General features: G+C 43.1%; 1 protein-coding gene across 3 annotated transcripts in view; it reads right to left on the bottom strand.

Annotated features, from left to right (window-relative positions):
• Positions 1-11,885, bottom strand: part of galnt7 (UDP-N-acetyl-alpha-D-galactosamine: polypeptide N-acetylgalactosaminyltransferase 7) — a 145,046-nt gene extending 133,161 nt beyond the window's left edge. The window contains exon 1 of one of the 3 annotated variants that reach the window (XM_072594558.1): positions 11,338-11,885. In XM_072594558.1, the coding sequence (XP_072450659.1) occupies positions 11,338-11,466 (129 nt within the window). In that variant the 5' untranslated portion in view covers positions 11,467-11,885. Of the gene's footprint in view, positions 1-10,876; positions 11,026-11,337 lie in introns of those variants that run through there. The other 2 variants (XM_072594556.1, XM_072594559.1) reach the window with 2 other exon arrangements.
• Between the last annotated feature and the right edge of the window lie 888 nt (positions 11,886-12,773).

Below are 12,773 nucleotides of genomic sequence, written 5' to 3'. Positions count from 1 at the left end.
TTGACAGTTTTGGTAGAAGCACTAACATGGGCAACATTCAGACAAAGAAAGAGGTGACCTTTTGTTGGAAAATCATTTGAGATCAGAAGCTCAGGGTTGAGGTTCGATCCAAGATAGGGTGCAACCAAATGATGACAAAGGTGTTGATGGACTCCCTCAATAGAAAGCTGCAAATTACATAGGTAAATGGTTGAATAGGTTTTCAAAATTCTTCAAGATTATTTCCTTGTAGTTTTTAAAATTAACCTGTCTGGAATGCGCAATGCACCTCTGAGGAAGACCAAAAGTATTTGGGCTGATATGTTTCTCAATCTCATTCTCCTGCCTTCTCCAACCTATCTTAAATACTCTCAATGGCTTGCTCTCCACAGGCTTCTGCGGCAATGCTTTCCACAGATTAACCACTCTCTGGATTAAGAAATTGCCTCCTTATCTCACTTCCGAAGGGTCGCCACTTCATTCTAAGGCTACGCCCTCAGGTCCTAGTCTCTCCTATCTTCTCCACGTCCAACCTATCCAGGCCTCAGTATTCTAAAAGTTTTAATCGGTTCCACCGATCTTTCTAAACTCCAGAGTACTGACCTAGAGCCCTCAACTGCTCATAAGACATGCCCTCATTTCCGGGATCATTCTTCTAAGCTTCCTCTGGACCCCTTTCACAGTCAACTCATTCTTCCTTAGATGTGTGGCTCAAAACACTGCTCACAATATTCCAAATGTGTTCTGATACACCCTTATACAGCCTCAGCAGTATACCTTTGTTCTTGTATTCTATTTCTCTTGAAATGAATGCAAACACCGCATTGCCTTCCTAAATGCCAACAGAACCTGCTTGTCAACCTTAAAAGAATCCTGAATTTAGACGTCCAAGTCGCTTTGTGCCTTTGCCCATTTACATAAGTCTAAGCCTCTATTCTTCCTTCCAAAGTGCATAACCTTGTACTATCCCAGATTGTATTCCAACTGCCACTTCTTTGCCCGCTCTCCTAACCTGTCCAAGTCTTTCAGCAGCTTCAACACAATCTGTCTCTGCACCTATCTTTTTGCCATCTGTAACCTTAGCAACAATACCCTTAGCTCCTTTGACCAGATCGTTAATATGTAACGTGAGTAGTTGTGGTCCCAAATCTGGCCCACGCAGATCTCCACTAGTCACCAACTGCCATCACGAAAAAGACCACTTTATCCCCTCTCTTTGTCTTCTGCCAGTCAGTCAGTCAATCCTATATCAATGGCAATACCTTGCCAGGAAGGTGGGACTTGAACCTGAATCATCTGACCCAGATGGAGGGGCATTACCAATGTGTAATTGGTGCCCTTACTTATTTTCAAGTATCGTAAATAGAAGTTGTTTGTGCCAACAAATTGAAACAATAAACATACAAAGAACCAGGCAACTTTGAAATCGCTTAGTAACTTATATATGCAGTTCTAGCTAAAAATGGTGATTGCTTTTCTGACCTTAAAAAAAACTGATCCCAGCCAGCCTCTTTGCATAAAAAACTGCAGAAAAATACCAAGACCGCAGAAATATTTTGCAATTAAAACATGGATATTCCTAAAATCCCAAACCAGTATTTGTTGCTGAGAGAAAGCAGCACATTTTCTAACAGAGAAGCAGTTGTTTAAATTTCACTTAGATTCAAGCCCCTTACATTACAAATGGTAAACAAATTATTAAGGTTTACAGTACCACTGTCAACTAGTAATAAATACCAAATAAGCATCTTGCTTGACAGGTGCTTCCTTAATAGTAATAACACTAAGCACTTTTAAATTTCCTTATTTAGCCTATTAATTATTAGTACTAGTGGCCATGAAGCTGTCAGATTGTTAATCATTTAATTGGGTATATGTTATTTGATAACATTAGGTTTCCCTCAAGTTGCAAGTCTATGAATTTAATACTCGTATTACTACATGCCCAAACAAGGTCAATAAATTGTTTTTTTATTTTTGAGGACAACTGTAACATGGATATTCAATTTTACTGTTCCTTCTTAATTGTATTAGTGTTAAGTTTTAATACTTTTTCAGAGATATCCTGTAATCGCCTTTGTTGCAGCTGTAATTACAACATTGTACTGCTATTACCCTATCTGAAATGCTGATGTTACCAAGCCTTTTCTTAGCCACGTGTACAGAATGACTGTTCACTGAAATTTTCACACTGCTTCTTCCTTCTCAATAAAAGACATTTCGCAACTGTAGGTGGCATGGAGTGGAGTAACACAAATAAAGAAAATCCAAGTTCAAGGTGAATAACCCGAAGCAAGTTACAGCTTTTTTTGCAATTTGAAGTAGAACAGGATTCACAATATTCGTAAGGTAGGGGGCGGAAACTATTATCCTTGGATCCTAAATCTTTACAGTCAGATGTATTGCAAGCATTGGTCAATACTGGAAGACAACAGGCAATGTTCAGTAATTATTAGGGCAGCTTGATTGTGGAAAGCAATGTTAAATATTGTTTGTCTAATCTGCCGGAATTTGCTTTGAGATAATACATGCTATGGAGAAAGAAGAACTAGTGAATTTACTGTGGTTAGATTTCCACAAGATATTTGATGTGGTGTCACAACGTTATTGGGAAAAATAAAAGCTCATGTTGCAAGGATAGCATATTGACATGAAGAAAAAGATTAGCTGACCAATGGAAAGAGCTTAGATATCAATGGTCTATAGATGTGAAGCTGGAAAAGCACAGCAGGTCAGACAGCATCCGAGGGACAGGAAAGTCAAAAATTTGGGCCAAAACCTTTGTCAGGATTGGGAGGGGGGAGGACAGCCCCAGAATGAAGCTGGGGAAAAGGTTGATGTAATGGTAATAGGTGGATGCAGGTTGGTGGTTATGGTGATTGATCCGTGGGAAGGGTGGAGCGGACAGGTGGGTAGGAAGATGGACAGGTTAGGTCAGGTCAGGGAGGAGAGGGTAGGATATGAGATAAGGCTAAAGTGAAGGGATTTTGAAGCTGGTGAAGTCAATATTGAGGTCATTGGGCTATCAGCTCCTCAGATGAAATGTCAGTTGTTATTTCTCCAGTCTCTGTTTGACTTCACTTTGACAGTAGAGGAGGCTAAGGATGGACATGTCGCCAGGGTAGTGGGAGTTAAAACACATGGCAACCGGAAGGCCAGGTTGGTTGATGCATGTACAGCGCTGATGCTTCGCAAACGCATCCCCGAGTCAGTGTTTGGTCTCCCAATATAGAGGGGACCACATCAGGAGCTATGGATATACTAGTTCAGGTGATGAAGTGCAAGTGAACTTCCACCAGATCTGGAAGGATTGTTTGGGGCCTTGGACAGAGGTGAGAGGGAAGGTTTAGGGGCAAGTGTTGCTTGTCTTGTGGTTGCAAGGAAAGATACCGGGTGTGGTGGAGAAGTTGCTGGGGAATGTGGAGTTGATAATGAAGTCACAGAATGAACAGCCCCTGCGAAAAGCAGACGGGGTGGAGAAAGAAAGATATTTTTCATGCTGGGGTCTGATTGTAAGTTGTGGAATGTCAGAGGATGATGTGTTAGATTCAGAGGTTGATGGGGTGGTACATGAGGACTAAGGAGACGCTATCCTTATTGTTGCTGGGGGGACAGGATTTAAGGGCATAAGTGCGAGAAACGGAGAAGATGCAGTTGAGAGCATCCTTAATTACCATGGAGGGGAAAATATGGTCCCTAAAGTTGGAGGAAATCTGGGACGTCCTAAAGTAGAATACCTCATCCTGGGAGCAGATGTGCCAGATGCAGAGGAAGTGAGTATGGGATAGCATTTTTACAGGAGGGTGGTCAAGGTGGTTGCAGGGGCAAATGGGCTTATAACAGATGTCAGTGGTGAGTCACTTTCCTGAGATGGACACAGAGGTCTAGCAAGGGGAGGGAGGTGTCGAAAATGGTCCAGGTGAATTTGAGGGCAGGGTGGAAGCTGTTGGTGAAGTTGATGAACTGTTCAAGCTCCTTGCAGGAGCATGAGGCAGCACCGATGCAGTCATCGATATAGCAGAGAAAGAGGTGAGGGATGATGCCAGTGTGATTGTGGAAAAAGAGATTGTTCCACGAATTCTACAAATAGGTTGACACAACTCAGGCCCATTCCAGTACGTGTGGCCACCCCTTTGGTTTGTAGGAAGTGGGAGGAATCAAAGTGTTGAGGGTGAGGACCAGTTCTGCCAAGCAAATAAGAGTATCAGTTGAGGGGAACTGGTTAAGCCTACAAGACAGGAAGAAGCATAGAGCTTTTAGACCCTCTGTGTCAGTGTAAAGGGTCCGAACATCCATGGTGAAGATCAGCTATTGGGGACCAGGGAATTGAATTTTTTGGAAGAGACAGAGGGAGTGGGTTGTGTCACACATGTAGGTAGGGTGTTCCTGGACCAACGGGGAAAGAATGAAGTCAAGGTAGAAGGAGAGGAGCTCAGCGGGACGGGTCAGTCAGAGACAAATGGGCTGACCGGGGCATTCAGGTTTATGTGATTTTAGGTAGGAACTAGTTCCCCAACCCAGCATCACCAGTTTCTATCAGGTTGGATGCTTTGGACAGGAGATCTCCCAAAGTGATGACATTGTTGATGGTCTGGGAGATGATGGCTTGCTGAACTGAGATGGGGTCATAATCGAGGGGATGGTAGGAGGTGGCAGAAAGTTGGCATCTGGCCTCAGTGATGTAGAGGTCAGTTCACCATATTACCACTGCACCAGCTCCCTCTCCACCCCCCCCCCCCCCCGCACCAAACCCAATATTCTAAGCGTGGTCGAACCAGGGCTTTAGAGCTGCAGCATAACCTCACAGCTCCTCAACTCAATCCCCCTGCTAATGAAAGTCAACACACTATAATGTCTTCTTAACAACCCTATCAACTTGGGTGGCAACTTTGAGGGATCTATGGATGTGGACACCAAGATCCCACTGTTCTTCTACACTTTCCAGAATACTGCCTTTAACCCTGTCATCTGCATTCAAATTCAACCTTCCAAAATGAATCACTTCACACTTTTCCAGGTTGAACTTTATCTGCCACTTATCAGCCCAGGTCTGCATTTTATCAGTGTCCTGTTACAACAACCCTTTAATAGTGAGGTTGAGATTGAGTGTAAGGAGTGGAGGGCTGCGCTTTCTGACGGGGAGAGGGTAGATTAAGTGAAAGCTTTTGATGTTAAAGAGGCAGTTTGAGATGAAGCGGTCAAGAGAGAGGGTAGGAGGCTAGGAACGGTGGCTGGAGGTGGGAGAAGGGGTCGTTAGAAGGTGGGTTGGTCTTTTTCAGGATGACAGGATGTAACAAGTGACTGCTACAGGGAATAGTACTGGGATCTCATGGTAAGAGTTTAAATGACTTAGATGAAGGGAGGAGGGTGCTTGTGGCACAGTGGTAATGCCCCTGCCTCTGATGTAGGAGGCCTGGATTCAAGTCCACCAGTTCTGGAGGTGTGTCATAATATCTCTAAACTGGTTCGATTAGAAAATTCCCAAATGATGGATCCGAAGGTGTGGTTGCCAACTTGCTGATGACACAAAGATCGTAGGAAAGTAAGTTATGAAAACTGCATAAGGAAGTTAAAAAAGATAATTGGGGTAGGCAGGAATTTGGATGTGGCATTCAGTTCAAAAGGTTATGATCGTATTGAATGGCCTACTCCTGCTAATCATTTATGTTTGTATGCAAGAATGACTGACTAACAAGTTACCTTTAGGTCTTCAACATAGTTATACATAGACCAAATAGTCATTTCTCCTCATCAGTAACAGATACAGCTAATCTCAAAACATCTTTACTTCAACATTTTTAGTTATACAATAAAAGATCAACAAAAAAAACACATTTCATTCCATTATGAAAACCTTTCAACTATGTCATAGGTGAGTCATAGTTTAATTAACACACCCTCCCTCCTTCCCATGAAATTACTGCTCACATACAAGTGACTAAATATTAAAAAACCATAATTCACTAAAGGACTCCTGTAATGTTGGCAATGTCACCCTCCAAGTAAAGAATTCAACTGGGACAGAAGACCCCATGTTACTATTTTGAAAAGCAGAGGAATTCTCATGTCCCAGTCAACATTTATCTTCAACCAGGGAGAAAAATAGATTAACTGTTTATTTCAATACTGTGTGCAATTTGGCATCACATGTGCTTATAAAAATAGTGATCACACTTCTAAAGTGTGAAATTAGCCACAAAGCTTTTGTCAAGTTCTGTGTCTTTCCTATATGGCGTATATACTGCAAAGTCAGAAATCAAGTTGATGGCTTCCAAATTTAAATGACTGGAAATGATTTTTAACCAGTTTTACTTATTGCAGTGTTTGACTTGATAGAAGCCTTTCTGAAGTTTATTTTAATAAACCAGTAAACTGTTTGAATAGAAAAAGATTATTTATTTATATGCTGTGGACAGGTTTAATATGCGGCACATAGGGCAGAAATATGTAAATATAAACACTTCAAAAAGGTCTACAGGTATTAAGTTAGTGTAATGCACTACTGAAACATTCCATTTTCAACAACTAGTCAGTGAAGATTTCACACAATCCATTGTATGCTTCTCTGCACATTCCAAAGATAAATTACAAAAAACCTTCCAACCCATACATTCAAAATTACTAATGCACTGCGAGCTAAAACTGAAACAAATTCCAAAAGCAAAATTAGTTGTAATCCAATTGCGCAATTTAATGTAATTTACAGTGGCATAATCATTGTCCTGGATTAGTAATACATGAAAATTTAAGTTCAGTTTTTGTATAATCAGGGAAAAGCTTAGGAGTAAAAATGAGCATGAAGTTGTCAGATCGTTGCAAAAGACCAAATGATTTACTGGCACCCCTTAGGGAATGAAGGAAACCACTATGAACAGAGTCTCACATCAACATGGGCAGCACAGTGGCACAGTGGTTAGCACTGCTGCCTCACTGCGCCAGAGACCCAGGTTCAATTCCCACCTCAGGTGACTGTGGAGTTTGCACATTCTCCCCATGTCTACGAGAGTTTCCTCCAGGTGTTCCGGTTTCCTCCCACAGTCCAAAAATGTGCAGGTTAGGTGAATTGGCCATGCTAAATTGCCCGCAGTGTTAGGTGAAGGGGTAAATGAAGGGGAATGGGTCTGGGTGGGTGGCGGATCGGTGTGGACTTGTTGGGCCGAAGGGCCTGTTTCCACACTGTAAGTAATCTAATCTAACATGGTCATTTTTTTCAAAAACAAATCCTTCCTTGGAGGTGGAGATTAACAATTAACACCTGCTCAGAGCAATAAATGCCAACCATGTAAGTGATGCACATAACTAGAGAATGAATATTTTTAAAGAAATTCTCTATCACAACTGGCAGAGAGCAAAGGTGTTTTTCCCCTCCCTTTGGTTCCATCTAATCCAATTTTGCTTTATTTCCCAAAGCACAAGTGTGTACATTCTCCTCGTGTGTACCAGGTGAGAAAGTTAGCTGCAAAGTCATTTATTTTGAAAATTGTAAAAGATATCATTGGACTTCCTACCAGTAAAGAAGAAATAAAGTCTAATTGGACTTCCTTTCTGACAATGAATTCAAACTATAAATATAAAACAAGAAACAACTTCTACTTTAGGTGCAACGATTAAAACTATCAGACAAAATGGAGGGTTGCAAATGCTGGAGATCAGACTCTAGATTAAAATGGTGCTGGAAAAGCACAGCAGGTCAGGCAGCATTGGAGGAGCAGGAAAATCGACATTTCAGGCAAAAGCCATCGGGAATGAAGGCAGGGAGCCTCCAGGGTGGAGAGATAAATGGGAGGGGGCTGGGGAGAAGGTAGCTAAGAGTACAATGGGTGGATGAAGGTGGGGATGAAGGTAGTAGATCAGAGAGGAGGGTGGAGCAGATAGGTGGGAAGGAAGATTGACAGGTAGGACAGGTCATAAGGATGGTGCTGTGCTGGAAGGTTGGAACTGGGGTAAGGTGGGGGGAGGGAAAATGAGGAAACTGGTGAAGTCCACATTGATGCCCTGGGGTTGAAGTGTTCCGAAGTGGAAGATGAGGCGTTCTTCCTCCAGGTATTGGGTGGTGAGGGAATGGTGGTGGACGAGGCCCAGGACATGCATGTCCTCATTCCTTATTCCTGATGAAGGGCTTTTGCCCGAAACGTCGATTTTCCTGCTCCTCGGATGCTGCCTGACCTGCTGTGCTTTTCCAGTACCACCCTGACCTAAACCCTGCATGTCCTCAGCAGAGTGGGAGGGGGAATTGAAATGTTGGGCCATGGGCAATGGAGTTGATTGGTGCGGATGTCCCAGAGATGTTCCCTAAAACTCTGAGGTGGTGTCCGGTCTCCCCAATGTAAAGGAGACCGCATTGGGAGCAACAGACACAATAAATGACAATGATGGATGTGCAGGTGAAACTTTGATGATGTGGAAGGCTCCTTTGGGGCCTTGGGTGGAGGTGAAGTGTGGGCTCAGGTTTTGCAATTCCTGTGGTGGCAGGGGAAGGTGCCAGGAGGGGAGGGTGGGGGTGGACCTGACTAGGTAGTCACGGATGATCAGTCTGAACCCATCACTTGATCAGCAGGAAAAGGTTTACATAAATGAACACAGAAACTCATTTACACTGACAAATAGAATGGATAAGTAGAACCATGCCAAATATGTTTGCAGCAAGCAGACTGACAGTACTAAAGCCAACACTGGGAAAAACAATCACTGGCACAAATTACAGGTGGCATGATGGCTCAGAGGTTAGCACTGCTGCCTCAGTGTTAGGGACATGGATTCAATTCCACCCTTGGGCGACTGTCAGATTTGTACATTCTCCTTGTGTCTGCGTGGGTTTCTTCCAGGTGCACCAGTTTGCTCCCATAGTGCAAAAACATGGAAGGGGGTGGGTCTGGGTGGGATGCTCTTCAGTGTTGTTGTAGACTTGACAGACCAAAATGACCTACTCCCACACTGTAGAGATTCTATGAAATACTTGCATGCAAGAATAAAACTGTCATTTAACATGTACAGATGATCTATATATTACAGCAGTAGCAGATCAGTGTTATCAATCAACGGAAACCCAAAATCACAATACCAGTCTTGAAGTAGTCCCCTGCATATGGATTTATTTATAATTAGGACAAATGGTTTCTTACAATAAGGTAAATGCCAACATCATGGGGACAATCTCAGTTTAATAATAGCTCTCTGACCTTTTGTTACCTTTGTGCATATTCACATTGGCTTTTCTGCTGTTCTGGCTCAGCATACCTGTTGAGACTATCATTGCGCTCATTAAAATGGTGGTCACTGGGGCTTCAAACAAGCTCACACACTCAAGCAGTGTGCCACCTGTCTTGATCGTTTACTTTATTAAAAACAAATTCAAAGAGGGAATCAGGGGTAGGACAGGAAGATTCTGCATCAAGTTGGTGCAGATGCCAAATCTCCAATGTTTTGTTCTATATCTATATATAATTTAAAAATACAGAATTGATCAGACAATACAAACTTTTAAAAATCTCTCATGGCAAATGTTCTGTAATGCTACTTTTTTCTCTTATAACTCACAGTACAAACATTCTTTAAAATTAATGATACCAAGGACTTCACCTGGTAATCATGAAAGATTGGCATCATTCATATCACAAACTTATACTTGATATAGCATCATCAGCATAGAAATAGACCCTTCAGTCCACACTAACCAGAATCCCAAACTAAATTAGTCCCACCTGGTTCCATTTGGCCAGTATCGCTTGAAACTTTTCCTATTCATATAGTTATCCAAATGTCTTTTAAACATTGTAACTGTACACACCACTTCCACTCACAGTTCATTCCACACATGAACCATTGTGTAAAACAAAGAGCCCCTCATGTCTTTTTTTAAGTCTTTCTCCTCTCACCTCAGGAGTATGCCCCCTAATCTTGAAATTCCCCACTTAGGGAAAAGATACCTGCTATTCACCTTATCTATACTAATGATTTTATAAACTCCTAAGATCAGCCCCTAACTTCTAAGACCCAGTGAAAAAAAAGAGTTCCAGTCTCTCCTTATAACTCAAGCCCTCCATTCATAAAATTTAGTAAATCTTTTCTGAACCCTCTCCAACTTAATAATATCCTTCCTATAACAAGGCAACAAGAACTGGACACAACACTCCAAAAAAGGCCTCACCAAGGTTCTGTACAACCTCAACTTTTATACTCAAAGGGATATGTCTAAAAGATCATTTGTGGATCCAAGAATAACTCTTAGGTGAAAAAGAACACCTAAATAAACCTGTCTGTTGTTTTAAATATTGATGACAACAAAGCAGTGGGATAGGAGACAGATACTTAAAGCCAAGTTGCAATTTAATTGAATGCAACAGATTGTAGTGCCTTCTACTGCCTATCACAGTGAAGTCCTCTTAAAGAATCACACAGCAAAATATAGTGGCAGACTGACTGTGCTCTGCTGGGGGAAAGAGGAGAAACTTTCATTTGAAAGGGGTTAAGAGATTAAAGCTGAGCACATAAGCAGGAGCACAATGATTTGGGCAAAACTGCAAAAGAAACCGATTTACAGTTGTTTTGCACAAAGGACTCAAAGCAATACCTATTCTTTACTAGTGACATTGAAAGGCCATTCAACCTGAATTGTATGAAGTGAGGCACTGTCCTACTGGATTGGCTTGAAAGAAATAAAACACAAGAGATAAGAAACACAGACTGGGGGGGGGGGGGGGGGCTGTTTTCAACAATTTTAATTAACCCGTTGGATTTTTCATTGCAAAGAAGGGGGAAAAAAATAAATCCAAATGCTGATACCACACAGCAGTGTCAGTGCAGTTGTGGAATGGGGCTGACAGCAAAAGGTATTCGGAAATCGATTCAGAGCATGCACCATCACAAAGCAGACCTTAAAGACGCCCTCACATCTTACCTCATGGGGAAAGCACTTTGGGAGAGTCGCACCTTTCAAGTCACACAGCCCAAATCCCGGGGCCTGAAAGTCAGGCCTCAGGTTCATCTGGCCTAAATTTGACCGTTATTTTGGTAGGGTATTTGTTTTGAACCCCCCCACCCCCCTTTCAAAACAAAAACGAAGCGAAAACAAGAAGAAAATGAAGCGATCGTTTCTGGTTTAAGCGTTAGATTTGTTTTTAAGACAAAAAAAAGGGAGGGGGGGGGGGAAGAGAGAAACAAGAGGCACGAGTAAGCCTGACTGCAGAGAGAGACCCGACTGGCCCCCGTCTCCATGGCAACCCAACCGTTAACGGACCGCCGGCTCGAGCCTCTCGAGGGGGGTTTTCATCCGCAGCCAACCCCCCCCCCCCCCCCCAACCCGGTCCATCTCACACACACACACGCGTGATAAATGTGTACAGCCCCAGATTGACTCACCATCTGCCGCTCGAAGGGGTTGTTATCCTCGTTCTGGGATGAGAGAAGCTTGGACCAGAGCCCCATCAGCGCCAGGAAAGTCCCGATGATCAGCAAACTCCGCAAGAGGAAGCCGACTTTCACCCTCATTGCTCTCTGTCTCTCCCCACCCACCCCCTCCCCGCACTGAAACAACTTCAACTTTCCGAATGGGCAATAGATATCAACATACAGATATTTATAACGTGCTGGCTAACAAATCGTTCACGATCAGCGACGGGAGGAAATAAACGTTTCCCTTAAGAAAAAAAATTATAAATTCTGGTGTGCCCCGAGAGGTATTTACAAAAAAAATAATATTTTTTTTAAAAAAGGCTGTTCTCGTGGCTGATTTCTCTCTCTCTCTCTCTCTCTTTCGGTTTTAATCGTCTTCCTACTTGGAGCAGGTTTCACGCACTGCTGCCCCCTCCAGCTCTCCAGCAACATGTGCACCGCCCCTTCCTTCTTTCCTTTTCTCTTTCCTTCCTTCTTTCCTTCCTTTTCTCTGTCCAAGTCTTTCTTTCAATCCCTCTGTCGGTTGCGCCGTTAATTACCTTCGGCTCTCATTCCACATGACGTGGGTCGGATTTCGCTCTTTTGTTTTGGAAGGCTCTGTCCAACGACGCCACAAAACACCTTCCTTCCTCTCTCTGCGTCCGCGTGGAGGGGTTTTGGGGGGGGGAAGACGGGTGACTTTTATTCAGTCCCTGCTTAACTAACACAAATTCTTCCGATTGCCACTCCAGTAGCCCTTTTCATTCCTGTGTGTCACCTGCTGTCGACAAATTCAGGGGTGGGGTTTTTCCCGACTTTGCCCTTTTGGAAAAGGATGTGAGACAGTAGGAGTATTCCATGCACTCTATGGCAGGCTAGAACTCGAACTTCCAACTTTACGCTCATCAATCAGGTGTATCCTCTGGATTATGGCAGGAGGGTTTCCCCGATTGCCCACAGGAACCAACACAAGATGAGATGCTTACTGTGTTGTATCCCAGTGGTGTTGAGACAAAACTGGAGCACCACTCTCCAAAGCTGAGAGCTGCCCAATGTAGGCTTTGAAATGGACACCTTTTGACAATGAGGTAAAAACAATGACTGCAGATGCTGAAAACCAAATACTGGATTAGTGGTGCTGGAAGAGCACAGCAGTTCAGGCAGCATCCAACGAGCAGCAAAATCGACATTTCGAGCAAAAGCCCTTCATCAGGAACGTCGATTTCGCTGCTCATTGGATGCTGCCTGAACTGCTGTGCTCTTCCAGCACCACTAATCCACCTTTTGACAATGAGGCAGGGCAGCACCTTTCATTCCTGTGTGTCACCTGCTGTTGACAAATTTCAGGGTGAGGTTTTTCACAACCTTGCTCTTTTAGCAAAGGGTGTGAGATACTAGGAGGATTCCATTCACTGTATGGCAGG

Source organism: Chiloscyllium punctatum, chromosome 2 (assembly GCF_047496795.1).
Source record: "Chiloscyllium punctatum isolate Juve2018m chromosome 2, sChiPun1.3, whole genome shotgun sequence".
NCBI classification, from domain to species: domain Eukaryota; kingdom Metazoa; phylum Chordata; class Chondrichthyes; order Orectolobiformes; family Hemiscylliidae; genus Chiloscyllium; species Chiloscyllium punctatum.
Note: the sequence above shows the minus strand (reverse complement) of the source record. Positions and strands in the feature narration are given on the sequence as shown.